The following is a 17,582-nucleotide window of genomic DNA, read 5'->3' as shown; positions in this document are numbered from 1 at the left end:
CTATGGAATAACTAAACACAACCGGAGGACAAGGTAGGTTACTTAAGTGAATCAACAATTCAGAAACAGCTTCTTCTCCTCCACCAACAGATGTCTGAATGGTCCATAACCCATGAACTTTACCTCGTTATTCCCTTTTTTGCATGATTTTTTGCAATTTATAGTAATTTTACGTCTTTGCACTGTACTGCTGCTGCAAAACAAATGTCATGTCATACAACTCCGTGATAATAAATGTGATTCTGATAAATGATTTGGTATTTCTAGGCTGAAAGTCATCTACAACTAACAATTACTGCACACTTACAATTGCAACATCAAAGTCACATTTATTGTCATATGGATAGGTGAAATGAAAAACTTATTTGCAGCAGCATCACAGGCACACAGAATCAGATACACACCATTCAAGAAAAACGCAAATTAATCATAAAAATTATACCCAACTTTTCTTTTACAAGAACACAATTGAACAAAATAAAAACAAAGGTCATTGTAGTGCACACACAAAATGCCGGAGGAACTCAGCAGGTCAGGCAGCATCTATGGAGGGAAATGAACAGTTGACGTTTCGGGCCAAGACCCTTCAGCAGGACTGGAAAGAAAGAGGGCAGAAGCCAGAATAAAAGGGGGGGGGGGGAAGAGGAGCATGAGCTGGCAAGTGATAGGTGAATCCAGGTGAGGGGGGGGAAGGTAGGTAGGTGGAAGGGTCAAGTTGGAGACTACCAAGACGGAACACGAGGTATATTTGTAGTGGAAAGTCGTCATGTAAGAAATGCCATCTCGAATTGAAAAGCTTTCCAGTCATTCACTTTTACCATTAGTTAAGTTGGGGAAATTAATGTACAATTTACTTTAAACTCTGGAATCTGATCCAGATTCAGTCCCAATTCGTGGCTTGAATATTTGCTAGGAAATACTGATGGAAGCTGAACAGTAGTAACTCCACAGCACAAAATACCTTCACTTTTATCTTTCGCAGTACAAAATAAATAAGCCTTAACAAAAGACAACAGCCATTTCAGTTTTAGTAAAAGATACGTCAGGGTATAAAGATAATGACAGTTGAATGTAAAACACTGGCTAAGCCTCAGTCAAGTATACAATGTACAGTGTTGTGTGACACATTATATAAAGGCCTTTAAAAACAGGATTGATGGACATCTTTGGCTGTAACAAGAGATTTCAACTTCTGGGATCGTTTCCAGTGTGTGGTCTAAATTTACAAATTGCCATAATCATCAAATTACAATTTGCCAGGCACAATTTAGATTGAATAAGGAACAACCACTTCCTCTGATTGGGGAATTGATTAAAGATGAAACATTGTTTAAAAGAAAGAGTTTAGGAGCAATGACCCCAACCAGAGTTGCTGGTGGACGGAATGCTTTGGGAGGGAAAGGATAACCTGAGTACCAATGCTGACTACCCTCAACATGCCCAGAAAAGTGACTCATTTACCATATTTGGTTGCCAGCCATTCATGTTCACACAACAATCGATGCACCACCAGAAATCATCTTCTGACTCGCCCTTCCAAGCGAATACAGCAAATCCTGAAGGGTGTAGGGTGGGAATACAAAAAAAAATTTGGTGAAAGATAGCTTTGAACTTTTACAAGCTTAAAAGGGATTAAAAGATGGGTACAGAGTTCAAGAGCAAAAGTAGTAAGCTTCAAACAGATTTGCCATAATTATCAGTTTACCACTTGCCAAGAACAATTTAAAGAAAAATCTGCAAGGGGAAGCGAACATCAGTGAACCACATCCCTGACATTCAGTGGATATACCTGAAAGGTTCAGCTGATGGCATTTCATGGGTGAGAGCATTTTAGCAATCTTACAATCTTGCTTCTATTTGCCCTTAGCTACTGACATTTCAGAAACACAAAGCAACATTGAAATTTGTCACAGCAAGGAAACATTATGAACCACATTTTGCCAATAACATGCATTTCTCTTGCATATCTGCAATATTTTACAATTGAAAATCTTCTATACCTTAAAAACACAGAATCAGTGTAGAATCATCCCAACACAGAAGGTGGCTGCTATTGGACCCATCAAATCTATGCCAGCTCTCTAAAGGTCAATCCAATCATTCACCTTTCCCCACCACCCTCCAAATCACTTTACCTGGTGCCTATCCAATTCCCCTTTGAAAACACTGATTAATTCTTTTTCTATCATCGCAGTTCCAGATACTTTCATCCCCCTTTTATCTTCTATTCATTATTTTGAATTTGCTTGCCTCAACTAGAGCATATACAAAATGTGGCACTAATCCCAGAATATCGCTTTTTCAATACCAAAATACCAATTCCTCGGTCATCCTACACCTTTGGCATGAACCTCGAACAAGCAGGATCTGAGCTCACATAGGCCAGAATTGGCAGTCAACAGCAGCACTTGCTGTTGACCTTGAAGAAAATTCCTCAGAAAGATCTAGTGATCTGTGTGGCAAGGACGTGCTCTTTTATTGTCAGCTGCTATCAGGCTACAGTTCAAAGGTATTCCTGGTACCTGTAGACCATCAGTTGGATGAACTGCCAATCACATTGAAGAATTCTCATAAACCAGAAGGGATTTTTAAATCAACATTTTAAACATTGCACTGAGTACTAAACATGATTAGAAGCTTAAATGTCAAATAAACTTAGAAGTAATTTTTAAAATGACTTTCATTTGAAAATATTTACTTGAGGAAGACATTACATGTTTTTGGGGCCAGATAGTTTGCTGTGTGGCAATTTTGACTTAATACACCATGATAAACTCACGTAGACCTCGTGTGAGAAAGCTGAAGGTTTTCAGCCTTTATTTGAAAGAAGACAACTTTGTGAATACTTAAAGCTGCAGTCACTTCCAAGTGATTTTTGGCAAGTGTGATAGAGAAGATGCATGCTTGTAAAGGTGTGCTGATTCACTGACAGCAACTTTCAGACTTCCCAAACACATGAAAAATCCCGAAAGCATATCAGTCTCATAGCAAGAAGACATTAAATGTTAATAATTTTGTTGTTGTCGTGACCACAAAATACAGGCTTACATCTTTTAGAAAAGGGGATTATCTTGGAGTCTTATCAATACAGCTCAAGCTCAAAACCCTGACAGTTGAGGCAGGAGTTGACTTGGTTTAGTTAGCCCTCATAGATATTATGCTTAAAACACAAGAGATGATAATACATGTATTCTGGAACTACTTTATGGTTTCTTGAAGATAAGGTTATCTAGTAGAGAATTCAGAAATTGGAGGTACAAAGGGACTTAGGAGTCCTAGTGCAGGATTCCCTAAAGCTCAACTTGCAGGTTGAGTCGGTAGTAAGGAAGGCAAGTGCAATGTCAGCATTCACTTCAAGAGAACCAGAATACAAAAGCAAGGATGCACTGCTGAGGCTTTATAAGGCATTGGTCAGATTGCATTTGCAATATTGCGAGCAATTTTGGGCCCCATAACAAAGGAAGATGTGCTGGCCCTGAAGAGAGTCCACAGGAGGTTCACAAGAATGATCCCAGGAATGAAAGGCCTTACATATGAAGAACATTTGATGGCTCTGGGCCTGTACTCATTGGAGTTCAGAAGGATGAGGGGGGATTCTCGTTGAAACCTACTGAATACTGAAAGATCTGGACAGAATAGAGAGGATGTTTCCATCAGCAAGAGTGCCTAGGATCCAAGGGCACAGAATAAAGGGATGTCCCTTATAGAACTGAGATGAGGAGGAATTTCTTCAGCCAGAAGGTGGTAAATCTGCAGAATTCATTACCACTGAGGGCTGCGGAGGCCAAGTTATTGAGTATATTTAAGGCAGAGATTTATAAGTTCTTGATTGGTAAGGGGGGATTAAGGGTTATGGGGAGAGGGTGGGAGAATGGGGTTGAAAAAAAATCAGCTATGATTGAATAGTGGAGCACTTGATGGGCCAAATGGCCTAATTCTGCTCCTATATCTTATGGTCTCATGGCACCAGAGAAGGAGGGAGAAGCTGAAGGAGTTAAGTTTTAAAACTTTCTCACCCAGTCCTTCTACTAGTCACTGGTCAATAACCCAAGCTTGGGTTCTTTGATTAATACAATTTATGAATGGTTTTGATTTAGAATCTAGAACTGAGCACTCCATTTTAAAACAAGGGGATAAATTTAAAAGAATGTTCAATCGAAGCAAATTAATAATCTCCATTAACAAATGCCACAAGAAGATACTTGGATAAAAATCTTTTAATGAAACCAAATGATGTTTTCATCTCCTTAATTAGAGACCTATTAGTAGAAACTATATGGTTGAAGGCCACATCTTCCCACGGTTTCATTTGACAACCATTCGTTAGATGGAAAATTACACAGTCTATTTTATGTTAGAACCATTTAAGTTTTTACCTGCAATAAAATGTCTCTACTTAAACCACATAAATAGTTTCTGGTATCCATTTAAAATTGTTATTAGTTTATTATTCTCACATGTGCCGAGATACAGTGGAAAGCTTTTGTTTTGCGTACCATCCAGGCAGATCATGCCACACGTAATTACATCAAGGTAGTAAAAAGGAAACAGAATGCAGAATATAGTGTTGCAGCTACAGAGAAAGTGCAGTGTAGGTAGACAAATAAAATGCAATGGCCACAATGAGGTAGATTGAGAGATCACGAGTTCATCTTTTAGCATCCATTTAAGAGTCCAAAAACAGTAGGATAGAAGCCGTCCTCGAGTCTGGTGGTTCATGCTCTCAGGCTTTTAAATCTTCTGCCCGAAAGGAGAAGGGAGAAGAGAGAATGACTGAGGTAGGAGGGTTCTTTGATTATGCTGCCTGCTTTCCCGAGGCAGTGGGAAGTATAGACAGAGTCAACGGAGGGGAGGCGGTTTGCATGATAGAATGGGCTGTGTTCACAACTCTCTGCAATTCCTTGCAGTCTTGGGCAGAGCAGTTATGGGGTTAATTTAAATCATTCAAAACAGTATTACAGAAACTACGCATACACAAGCACCAGGGGTACAAAAGATGCAATGACTTTAAAGTAACTGCATAAGCATAATACTCCTATTTTTCAATAAGCCCAACATTCACTTACAATGAAGCTTTCCCTTTCAGGACTATGTCCAGGAATTTAACAACTTGAAGAAATGAAGTGAAGGCACCAAGTTCTTTATTTTCCACCATTCTTCCTCCCCCAGCAAATGGCAGCATGGTCTGGATCCCAGGAAGATTACTAGTGCTGCTACCCAGTGCCACTGTTTGCTGCTGGAACTGAGGCCACAGGTTAATTAATCCTATTCTCTCCCCAAAAATGGGATAGCTCACTTTCTGCTAGAGGAATGCCAAGTCTCATTCATCTCAATCAATGAATGTTGCTCATTGCACACTGGCCCCCTCAGGCCTCATAAGGCATTGAGATTTACAGGACTTTCATTTCCACACTGAGCACTATCAGAATCCAGGTTCACTATGGCACAGTTATTTTCTGAAATTGTTAAATGTGAATGTATTGTAGGCGTAAATAAAAATCAGTGTGAACTTTTACCACTGCATTGCATGCAAGTATAAATGCAGCTGTAAAAATAAATGAGCCTTTAACTTTCATCGAAAGTGTAGGACACTTCAAACTCTTATTAACAATGTGACTGGCAATACGTGGAATACCACATTTTTCTAACTGCTGATTTCATAAGGGCACCTGGGTACGTTCCTCATACATTCACAGGAATTTGACAACAAAAGTATGCTGTGGGCTATTCAAGAATGGATGGAAAAGGAACCTGTGCAATTTCAGAATGCACACAGATGCTTTTGCATTGACCTTAGCAGGTGCTGCAGACTCCGGCTCCTGTAGATCTTGCACATCTGGTGCATAACTATTGGAAGGGCTGACTATTTAAAAAAAATAACAAAGATTATCTCTGCGGCAACTCTCGGCGAATTAAGCAAACGTCCTCCAAGGGAGATTCTAAAGTAGCTGTAACTTTCAGCACCAGTGAATTGAAAGATCTGAAACTGGTAACCACAAGTTCCAACTGTGGTAGGTTTCACTTCAAAGGTCCAACTAGAATAGATCAGTGCTCTGGCTATTACGCAGAGATATCTACGCATCAGCTTCTGCCTTAGAACAGCTGGAACCTTATTGCTGAAAGAAAGCCTGGGACTGGGACAATATTCCTGAATCCATGCTATGTGCTGATTTTTACCTTGATTGATTGATCACCTCTGCTGCAACCTCTGTTTGGGATAGGGGAGGAGAGGGAGTCACAAAAGTATATTCTCTTAACCTCATATTAACTGCGGTTAAATAAATACCAACTTCTATCAGTTGCAATGATAATCTTGGTCTGAGGTCACACAGAGGTTCCCAGAAGATATAACCTCACAAAACATTGAGCTCATTTTCACCTCTTCTTAAGATGGGCGCGTTGAGGTCCTTGAACAGTGGCAGTGCCAGGAAAAGAGAATGGATACAGAAATATCAAAGTATCACGTAGCTCGGGGAGCTATATTGTTAATAGTAAATGTAATCATTAACTCAGTGAATTTCTGTCAAATAAACCCCCACTTGTTAATTCAGTTCCAGATACAGCAAACCTTACAGTCAGTGATCTAAATTAAGTATGCACTAATTACTCCTAAAACTTAAATTCAGAACCACAGAACAAAAGAAAATGAAAACAAAACAAAATCACTTTTCTAATGTGGTACTTGTGACTAGAAATAGTTGATTAGAATTTGTTTTGAGGAAACACTTGTCAAAGCCAGTTCCCCAGTTTCTCCACAACATGGCTCAGGTGCAGGGATGACACCACAAAGTCCATCATGCAAGTCGCTATTCAGTGGTTGGAAACAGTGACTTACATAGGAGGGCAATGATGTGCAACACACCACCGTGAGAATGGTCTCCCTCGAGGCAAAGCCAATCTGTAATGAACGAATTGCAGGCGGCTTTATTTTGACAGACTGCTGTGTAATTGGCACCGCAAATGCAATGTTTCTGTGTCACTGACCCAAGGTGGGCAGTGGCTTACTTCAGAACAGAGATCGATGGGGATTGAGCAAGGGTAGGGAAGATGAGAAGATAAAACAAAGTCTTACTTGAGTATAAGATTAACTGTAATTTTTCTTCATTCACCAATACAGCTTGGAAACAGGCCCTTTGGCCCAACTCATCTATACCAACTAAGATGCCCATCTAAGCTAGTCCCATTTGCCCATGTTTAGCCCACATCCTTTCCTATTCACGTACCTGTTCAAATGTTGTTTAAACATTGTAACTGTACCCACTACAGCTCCCGATGGCAACTTGTTCCATACACGCACCACCCCCTGCGTGAAGAAGTTGCGCCTCATGTCCCTTTTAAATCATCCCCCTTTCATCTTAAACCTATGCCCTTTAATTTTGAGTCCCTTTCCATGGGGAAAAAGACTGTGCATTCACCTTATCTATGCCCCTCATGCATCTTCAGTTAGACAAGACCGGCTCACAAAGTCAATTTTAGTTCCTCTGTATCAAAAGTCTTTTGTATTTAAAATAATTCTGGAAAATGGGAAAATCACAAGTAGGTATTCTACTTTATACAAACTATGATTTTTCTCTTAAAAGTAAAATAACCTACCACTTAAACCTATTATTAATAAGTCGGTTCAAGAATTACATTCAACAAACAAGACAGGATGCAAAATTTCTAAAGGACTTTGAGCAAGTCTCCTGGAGCTAAAATAATTTAACCAAAGAGCTATGGACAAATCATAACAAGAATGTTAAATATTCTTTGTTTGACTGCAAACATTCTTTCTTTGAAGGAAAGTAACTAGAAATTCTTCAATCCTTAACCTCACCCCATACTGTTACTGTACAAAAAAACTGAACAAGAGGCATCTGGTGAATAACTCTGTCAGATATCATTAAGCCCAGAATGATAAGAAAAAATGTACTTATTTCTACCTCCATGAAGCTGACTGCAAACATTGTGCATTTCTGCAGCCTAATGTGACTGCTTTACTTTGCTCCAAACTGGAAAATTGCATACTTATTAATATACAAATATTTGGGTGCACAGTTGAAGACTGTTCTAATTTATCTATTTAAAGAAATCAAACTTATTGCATCAGATGTAAAATTTGAAATTAAACTAACATTGCAGAAATGAGCCATTTAAAACCACCTGAACTTCCCTCTGAACCATGCAAGACAACAACAGAAAAGCATTTATAACTAACAGACAAATAAATGCAACTCAGGGTACCAGACACAACCCTCGTGCATCTAACTGCTAACAAAAAATTAATGAACCTCAAACAATTTCAGTCTGTCCACTGAAGATTTCCACAGAACTTAACTTCTTTGCATTTTCCTTTACCTGTTCAAATTTTCACTGAGTACAGATGTTGTCCAAGGTTGCCAGAAACACAGTCTTCAAACAGTTCCGCTTTCAGAAGTACAAACGTACAGGTGAAGCAAGGTTTTCAAGAGACAGTCTCCATAAAACCTGCATATTTGACCAATCTTTGTGCACCTGACCTAATGCCTTTCTTCTGTGCTTTCAAGATGTCCCAAAGCACTTCACAGCCAATTAAGTATAGCTGCTGCTCTAATGTAGGAAATATAACAGCCAATTTGCACACAGCAAGCTCCTACAAACCAAACACATGATCCATTTGTGAGGTTGGTCAAGGGACAAATATGCATCAGCACTATTCTTCAAAAAGGGAAGACGAGATTTTTCATGGCTACTTGATATAACAGAAGGGCGTTGTTTCCATGTAAAAGCAAGGTGATAATATCTTCCCTCAGTACTGAAGTGTTGGCCTAGATTTTTGTGCTCACCTTTCAGGAGTGGGGCTTGAACCCAAGGCCCAGAGCCGAGATAAATGAGGTCCCGAGAGGTGACTGCTCAATTTATGAATCTCAATATCATTAGAAATACTTACCAGAGAGAAGTTATATTATCTACTGTGAATTCAGCAAAAGTCTGGGCACTACAGAAACTGAATTATGGTTGAGTTACCACCACAACTCACAGTGAAGAGCCACGTGAATAATGGCCACTTGAGTGAAGGTGGCACACAGCATCTGTGACTGCACTTCAGCAGTTAATTTAATGTCTTCAGAAAAGAGTGCTGAAAGTTGACAAGAAGCCAAATCTACCTTTAGCTGGCAGTGTGTACAGGATAACAAACAGCACGAGATGTAATAAGGCAAGTACAAGCTAGCAGCAAAGGAACAGAAACACTTGAGTGTGATCTAATGTACAATTAAAACATGAACATACCAGCCTCAGCAAGAGCAGCTGCAACTTCATTCTGTGTGGAGTAGATGTTACAGGCTGCCCAGCGACACTGTGCTCCAAGAGCTCCCAGAGTTTCAATTAGGACCTGCAACAAGCATGGAAGAAAGAAGCTAATATTAATGGTGCCACACACAGAATTACATAGAACAGTACAGCACAGGAACTGGCCCTTCAGCCTACAATGTCTGTGCCGAACATGATGGCAAATTAATCCCTTTCGCCTGCACACAATTCATATCCCTCCATTTCCTGCATATTCATGTGTCTATCTAACAGCTTTTTAAACACCACTATCACGTCTGCTTCCACCACCGTGTGTGGCAGCGCATTCCAAGCACCTACCACAGTCAGTGTTTAAAAAAAACTTGCCTTGTAAATCTCCTTTAAATGTTTCCCCTCTCACCTTAAAGCTATGCACTCCAGTATTTGACATTTCCACTCTGGGGAAAAAGATTCTGACCACCTTCCCGTCATAATTTTCTAAGCTGATATCATTTACAGCCGATTGCTTTTACAGGGATTTTCTTTTAAATCTCTAGCCCTACTGACTCTAATTTTGGATAGCTGCTGGCTGCAGATAATGCTGTTCTAATATTTGCAACATCAAAGCATCTATATCACGTGCTAGATATAAATGGAATCAGCTTGAGCATTTCTGGTTAGAGAGGTATAGGCAACTCTGCAGCTTTTAAATGAATGTAATTCTCGAGCAAACTCTACCTGGTCCCTGCAAATAAATATGTCTACTCTTCGATGCAACTGCAGGATCCTTCCATCTGTACTGTGAAATGGACTAGCTCAACATAAGAAACTGAAGTAGGCCAATCAGCCCCTCAAGCTTGCTTCATCATTCTATAAAGTCATGGTTGATCCAAGCTTGGCCTCAACACCACTTTCTCTCTGCCCTTAAGTTCACTGATAGTTACCCAAAATATTACAATTTTACACATTGCTTACCGCAGTTTGGGCAGTGATATGGGTACAGCCCACAATTTTAGCCCCAGCAAGTGGTTTTTCACCCTGAGCTCGTTTCCTGAGAGCAACAAGGGCTGACATTTCTAAAAATAAAAAAGCAAAACAGAGTATGATTAAATACAACTGAAATATTTTCTTATATTCTTACAGATTCCAATGATTCTATTTATAGCAGTGTTGAAAACATGACAGGCAAGTATAATGCTGCCCTAATTCCATCCTCGAAGCAAGCGCAGACTTCAAAATAAAGCATTTTTATTTAAGATACTGTCTTTTACATTGTTAGGATAACCATCTGAACCATACTGTTAATTAGTTCCATTTGAAGCATAATTCCCATAGAAAATCTCTTAGACAAATTACTATCAGCAAGTTCCACAATCAGCAGCCAAGATAATTGGCCAGTCAACCTATTTTGGTGGCATTTTTTGATAGATAAATAGGTGGTTAGAATACTTGGGTTGCTGCACCACTTCAAAAACAGCCGTAGAATCTTTTGCATCCAGCTGATCAGACAGGACATGACTTTCAGTCCCATTCAAAGGGCAATGGAATAGAAATGCACCTTTGGCTGCCTGCCATGAATGTGCAATATAGTAGCAACTGCACGTTACACTTCCTTTCAAAATTCAAATCCACTGAAGTCATCAGACCCTGAATTTCAAAGAGTACAATATTCAGCCACACTGTGCTATGCATTCAACACAAGAGCCCAAGGACAAATATCTACCCCGGTAGCTCTGGCAACCCCTCTCTCATTATCAATATGTTCCAGTTCTAATGAGAACTGACCCCATGACTTTTAACAAAAAGGCAAGAACTCTGTAAGACAATAAATTCCGTTACTTGCTTACAACAGATTTTTCTCTGGGAAAGTAGTAAAAAGTTGAACCTAATCCTACCACCAAGATTCAATGTACTACTGTGGGAAATTGCCACGTTATGAAGCTTTAAGTATTAAGCCCTTTGAAGTCAGCTAGTGACCGACGACGTATGAAATACTGCTTAGATGCAAATGACACCCACAGTCTATGTATAATCCCACAGTCAGCTGCTTTAATGCACCACAAGGGTTCCTTAGGCAGCAGTATTTATGAGAATATACAATCTTGTGTCAATTTAATTTTCAATTTCTTGGACTCTACCTGAACAAATGTTTAAAAATATGCCACAGTTACTTCTTCACAGTGTCAAACAAAGATTGAAACCCACTTTAATGGAAATACAATGGCTGACCCCATCTCAGATCAAATACAATATTTCTTTTTATGAGAGATGCTCATGGCTTGGGCTTTCCTGGACAAGGCAAGCACCTGATACTAACAAACAATTCCACAAAAGATGTTTAAAAGTGTTCTCGAGTTCTTTTTTTTTTAGGTATCAATAACTTTTACAAACTATATAAATATTTCTAAATATCAGCTAATTCCAGCAAATATGAAAGTAACAGACTAAACAGAGAAACCAGTTTGACATATGATAGGGTCTTTTAAGAGACTTTTGGAAAGGTACATGGACCTTAGAAAAATAGAGGGCTACGGGTAAGAGGGCTAGTAATTTCTAAGGTAGGGACATGTTCGGCACAACTTTGCGGGCCGAAGGGCCTGCATTGTGCTGTAGGTTTTCTATGTTTCTATAGAATACTTCCTTGGCAATTAGTTGGTACTAATGATTTTATATTGTGACATGTAAAAAGATTTATGAACTTCTGGCATACAAATTCTCAATGGAGTTATTGCAACCCAATTTCTTTTTTTTATATATTGTGTCTTCCCACCTAACCTCAGAACTAATGCAATGGCCTAGATACCAGAAGCTTCGCAACAACAGTTTATCATTATGGGCAAGGCCAACAGGAGCTCAATGAAGCCAATTAAAAATGCTCTCTTTAGGCAGATGGACACGTAAAGGGAATTGGACAGTCAGCTCCTCACTCAAATAGAACTTTCCGAACCATTTAAACCCTTGAGCAATCCCATTCAAATGCAAATGAGTCAGTATGCTGGCAGAAACTGTGGAATCTTGATTATGGTAGAAGACATTAGGCAAAGTTCAAGACTTAATTACCAATTTAGTTGAGCCCATCAATTATTATTTTTAATAGCACCTGCCTTCTGCTTTACCCTAAAGGTGAAGAAGGGAATGAAAGAGCAAGAGAAGGCAACACACATCTTATCCTGTATAATACCTCTAGTGAAACCAATCCAAATATCTCTGAAGGACTTTAGGCAACCCCTAACATCATGACTATATACTTTTTACGTTGTCAGATAAGATGACTTAAAGGTTAAGCTGCTGCTGCACCCAGTGTAATCTCTGTCCTCTCGTACCTTGCTCTGCAATTTCAATCTCTCTGCGTCCAAACTCTGCTTGCTTGATGTTCTTTACACAGAAGTCGCTGTTATTCTTCGAATTGGTTTGCTGCTTGTCCCTGGGGGATGTCTCATCATCCGAACTATCTGTATAGGAAGCCGCTACAGGGAAAATATTAAGAAAATGACAACTTCAGTGCCTCGTAGGCTTGTAAATACATAAAATGAGGTTACAAAAAATGGCTTTTGTTGCATTCCTTAATGCTGGAATGAAACATCTCACAGTCTTATCTGAACATCAAAAAAGATACACCCAATGGAGGGGGAACTGCACTCAAAGCAAACCCTTTACTGACATTCTTAATTGTCCAAGATCCAGGAAGAATTATATTGGGTTAAACCCATGCCATCTTTTCTGGGGACGGGAAAAGGGAGATTCAGACACACCTCACAAAACAAACCACCGCACTGAGTCACAAAATACTATGGTATTGATGTATGTAATCTACCCCAAACATTCTCCCTGTTCCAGGCAGGGACTTAAGGAGTTAGCAGGAGGAAGGGGTGGGAAACTATTAAATTAAAATGTGCTTTCATACAGATCTCACACTTTTTCCATAGAACAAATCACTTGAAAAGATATTCCTGCTGGCAAGTAACTCACTCCATAATTAGATTACACCGAACAACAGCAGGAAAGTAAAAACATCGTATTTCCCAACTTATTCTCAATTGGAACGTGGAAAAGTGGAGTTGGGGGTGGGGGAGACACTTCATGACTGGTCAGTTTAATATACGTGGAGGCCAGAAAGAATCTGGATAGAATATTACACAACAAAGAGATGGAAACTTGGTTTATATTGGAATATTCCTTAAAATGGAAAAGCAAAATGTCTGAAGCATTGGCAGACACAGAACATATGCAATATTTATCACAATAACATTATGTTCAAACTTAAAATTTGTGTAAAATTGCATTAAGGAGTTCCAATCGATAGAGAAAAGGTAGATGGAAAGAGAAATAATGTAGGAAAATGGATCCAACTATTTTCTTTGAAACTTTTTTCTGGAGTTCTGGAGTTGGGGCGGGGGGAGATGGGGAAGGAGGGAGAAACAAAACTGCCTGTATTGACTAATACCCATGGGATAGAAATGTCAGTAATATACTGTACATTTAAACAAGCCATTTCATACTTAAATGACATAATATTTCATGAGCTAGTATATATAAAAGTAGTAATTTTTATATTACTCCATTGGGTAAATGAAAATGGTAAGAAAATGCTTCCACAGTTAAGGAACATGACCACAGAGGAAACTACAAGGATGCAATGGGAGGAATTCCAAAGTTGTGAAATCACACAAGCACATTGTTAGATTCAAAACCTTTAAAGTCAGAGTAGGAACATTGCAGAAATATGGGGTAATAATTTGCTGCACTAAACCAGCTGGCCTGATGCAAGTCAATCTCAACTTACTAACTGGAACTCCATGAAGTAAAATCCACTGGTCCAATACGCCAGATGACGTCAAGCTATTCTATTGCCTTCGGATGCTGCCTGGATTGGAGAGTATGGATTATGAGGAGAGACTAAGGGAGCTAGGGCTTTACTCTTTGGAGAGGAGGAGGATGAGGGGAGACTTAATAGAGGTATACAAAATATTAAGAGAAATAGATAGAGTAGACAGCCAGTGCCTCTTTCCCAGGGCACCAATGCTCAATACAAGAGAGCATGGCTTTAAAGTAGTGGGTGGGAAGTGATCAAGGGAGATATCAGAGGGAGGTTTTTCACCCAGAGAGTGGTTAGTGCATGGAATGGTGGAGGCAGATACATTGGTCAAGTTCAAGAGATTGTTAGATAAGCATATGAAGGAATTTAAAATAGGGGGATGTGGGAGGAAGGGGTTAGATAGTACTAGGCGTGGTTTAAAGGTTGGCACAACATAGTGGGCTGAAGGGCCTGTATTGTGCTGTATTGTTCTATGGTTCTATGGACTGTCTAATCTCTCAATTCACCCCAGAATAATAATCGAATGGCAGCTAACAGAAATTAAACTCCCCCCCCCCCCATCCTTTTAAATCCCAAGATACATTCCCTCGTTTCAAAACTACGCATTCAAACCACAGTTTTCAAAACAAAAAAAAAATGCCCTGACACTAACTAGGTTTTTAACTCCAGTAAAGATTGAGCACATCATGGAATGCAAACATGCTTAAATACCCCAGACTTCACAAGCCTACCTTTACCTATACATTTTAACTTGTGCAGTAAAACTCTGATAATCCAGTACCCTTGGAACTTTGGTAGTGCCAGATGAGCAGAATTTCTATACTACTGGATGCTACTCTTATTAATACCCAAAAGCACTTTCATTTTTTTTTACATGTTACATAGTAGCATAATAAATTTTCCAGTGAACTTGGTGAGATTAAATGCAATGGGAACATACAAGTACTCTGGATCCCGACTCCACACAACTGACCAACAGTTCTGGCCCTGGTCTCAGACACACTCCAGACTCCTGGCTACATATCTTGCATGCACTCTGGACGCCAGCTCACATTCCAGATAATGAGTGAGTTGGATGTTGGATTATCAGGAATTCCAAACAAGTGGATGCCAGATTATTGGAGTCTTATGCATTTGAGCTATTTCCGAGTACCATATCTGTTGGTAAACTAAAGACCGAAAGTCCACAGTGTATGAATTAAGACAAAAAGAGAAGTGTGAAAAGCTGTCTGAAGACACAATTGTGAGCTCCTACCTGAGCTGTAGCTGTCGGTGGAAGACTGAGAAATGGATCGAGACAGAGAACGCCGGCCAGTTTTGGTGGGGAATCTGCTGAACTCCTGCTTTTCATCTGCAAACTGGATTTGCTACAAAAAAAAAAGCATTCATGTAAACAAAAGGCAAAATTAGCACGACAGCTATGGCAATAGATATATCAACAGATGTAGGTCAGAGTGGAAGTACATAGGGAAGGGCAGACAATTTACCCAATCTTCCTCATTACGGTAGTGTAGTGGTTAGTGTGATGCTACTACAGCGCCAGCGACCCGGGTTCAATTCCTGCCGCTGTCTGCAAAGAGTTTGTACGTTCTCCCTGTGTTGCGTGAGTTTCCTCCGGGTGCTCTGGTTTCCTCCCACATTCCAAAGACATACAGGTTGGGAGCTGTGGGCATGCTATGTTGGCGCCGGAAGCGTGGCGACACTTGCAGGCTGCCCCCAGCACATTCCCGGTAACGTAAACAGATGTTTCGATGTACATGTGACTAATAAATAAATATCTTATCATCTTGCAATCTTAGCAAGTCTGCATGGAGTGATGAATGTCAGATTACTACTCTCCACAATAACAACAAAGAAGAACAACTGTATGCACCCATGAGTCAGCTTACAATGTAGAAATGCATCAGCTCTGAAATCCTTAACTCTCCATCAGACACACTCTGGAGACAGTTGTACATAATCCAGAATCAGCAATAGAAAATTACAGCCAGCACAATCTGCCTTACACATGGGGAAGTGGTGGTTGTGGGGGGTTGTAAGACTTGGGTCATCAGAGCACTGAACTAGCACAAGTGCCAGACCACTCTTTAAACACAAAATGATCAAGGGTAAGCCAAGCAACTCCAAGCCTTTCCAGCAGAAGGTTCGAAAACAAGAGGAAGCAAATTTAAGGTGATTAGCAAAAATGCCAAAGGTAATGATAAAACAATGTTACTACAGGACAAGTGGAATACACTTGTACTCTATGATCTGTATTGTGATCTGGAATACACAGCTAGGGCAAGCAGTTTCAGTTGTGACTTTCAAAATGGAATTAGATAAATACTTGCAAGGATACAATAAGCAAGCAGAGAAATTTGACTACACTTTACTCTGTATTCTGTTACTGTTTTTACCCTGTACTACCTCAATGCACTGTGTAATCAATTGATCTGTACGAACGGTACGCAAGACAAGTTTTTCACTGCACCTCGGTACAAGTGATAATAATAAACCAATACCTGGTTTGTTCTTATATTAAGCAAGTATAAGCCCAAAGGGCCAAATGGCCTGCACTGTAACAATTCTATAATCACCACTTGCATTATTGAAAACTGCAATAAGCTTATGCAGCAGCAACATTTTAATCTGTATTCTAGAATACCGATATCTGGAAGTATCCAGTATTTAATGTTAAATCCAGCTTTCTATAATGGAAACACATCCAGTCTTTGTGTCAGCTGTGAGATTGCACGCATGGTAGTGTAATGGTTAGCGTAACGCTATTACAGCGCTAGCAACCCGGGTTCAATTCCGACCACTGTCTGTAAGGAGTTTGTACGTTCTCCCCACATCCGCGTGGGTTTCCTCCGGGTGCTCCAGTTTCCTCCCACATTCCAAAGACGTACAGGTTAGGAAGTTGTGGGCATGCTACGTTGGCGCCGGAAGCACGGTGACACTTGCGGGCTGCCCCTAGAACACTCTACGCAAAAGATGCATTTCACTGTGTGTTTCAATGTACATGTGACTAATAAAGATATCTTATCACCGATTTGGATTTACTAGTGTAACTTCCTTTCTCTATTGAGGCAAGTGGGGAAAAAGGTGCAAGGCTTTTGTTTTATAGCAGGTAAAAGAAAGTCTGCACCCATTATTAGAAATTATTATATTGCAAGACAAAAGTAATTGAACTCTATCTCGTTAATTTGAAATCTTAAGGTTATTACTGAGCAGGAGAGAGGAGAAAAAAAATTAGCCAACAATGGGACTGGAAAAGATAGTTCCCACTGTAGTAATCAGCCAATTCAGATGAAGGGTCCCAAACCCGAAATATTAACTGTTGCTCTTTCCACAGATGCTGTCTGACCTGCTGAGCGTTTCTGGCATTTTCTGATTTTATTTCAGAGTTCCAGCATCTGCAGTAATAAGCTATTAAGTGAATAGGTAGTGGATTATAATGGTCAATCTGTCCGTTGTTGGCTTAGTCCAGATAATGAAGTTTTGCATACTCAATGTCAGAAAGATTGCTAAGATATTA

General features: G+C 39.8%; 1 protein-coding gene across 2 annotated transcripts in view; it reads right to left on the bottom strand.

Moving 5' to 3' along the window:
- LOC127580765 (S-adenosylhomocysteine hydrolase-like protein 1) overlaps positions 1 to 17,582 on the bottom strand; it is a 71,639-nt gene that overhangs the window by 19,193 nt on the left and 34,864 nt on the right. For both annotated transcript variants that reach the window (XM_052034599.1, XM_052034600.1), the window contains exons 2-6: positions 15,321 to 15,432; positions 12,573 to 12,716; positions 10,225 to 10,325; positions 9,250 to 9,352; positions 1,462 to 1,556 (exon numbers count right to left, since the gene is read on the bottom strand). In XM_052034599.1, coding sequence (XP_051890559.1) covers positions 1,462 to 1,556; positions 9,250 to 9,352; positions 10,225 to 10,325; positions 12,573 to 12,716; positions 15,321 to 15,432 — 555 coding nt within the window. The remainder of the gene's footprint in view (positions 1 to 1,461; positions 1,557 to 9,249; positions 9,353 to 10,224; positions 10,326 to 12,572; positions 12,717 to 15,320; positions 15,433 to 17,582) is intronic.

The sequence above is a fragment of the Pristis pectinata genome, chromosome 20 (assembly GCF_009764475.1).
Source record: "Pristis pectinata isolate sPriPec2 chromosome 20, sPriPec2.1.pri, whole genome shotgun sequence".
In the NCBI taxonomy this organism is placed as follows: domain Eukaryota; kingdom Metazoa; phylum Chordata; class Chondrichthyes; order Rhinopristiformes; family Pristidae; genus Pristis; species Pristis pectinata.
Note: the sequence above shows the minus strand (reverse complement) of the source record. Positions and strands in the feature narration are given on the sequence as shown.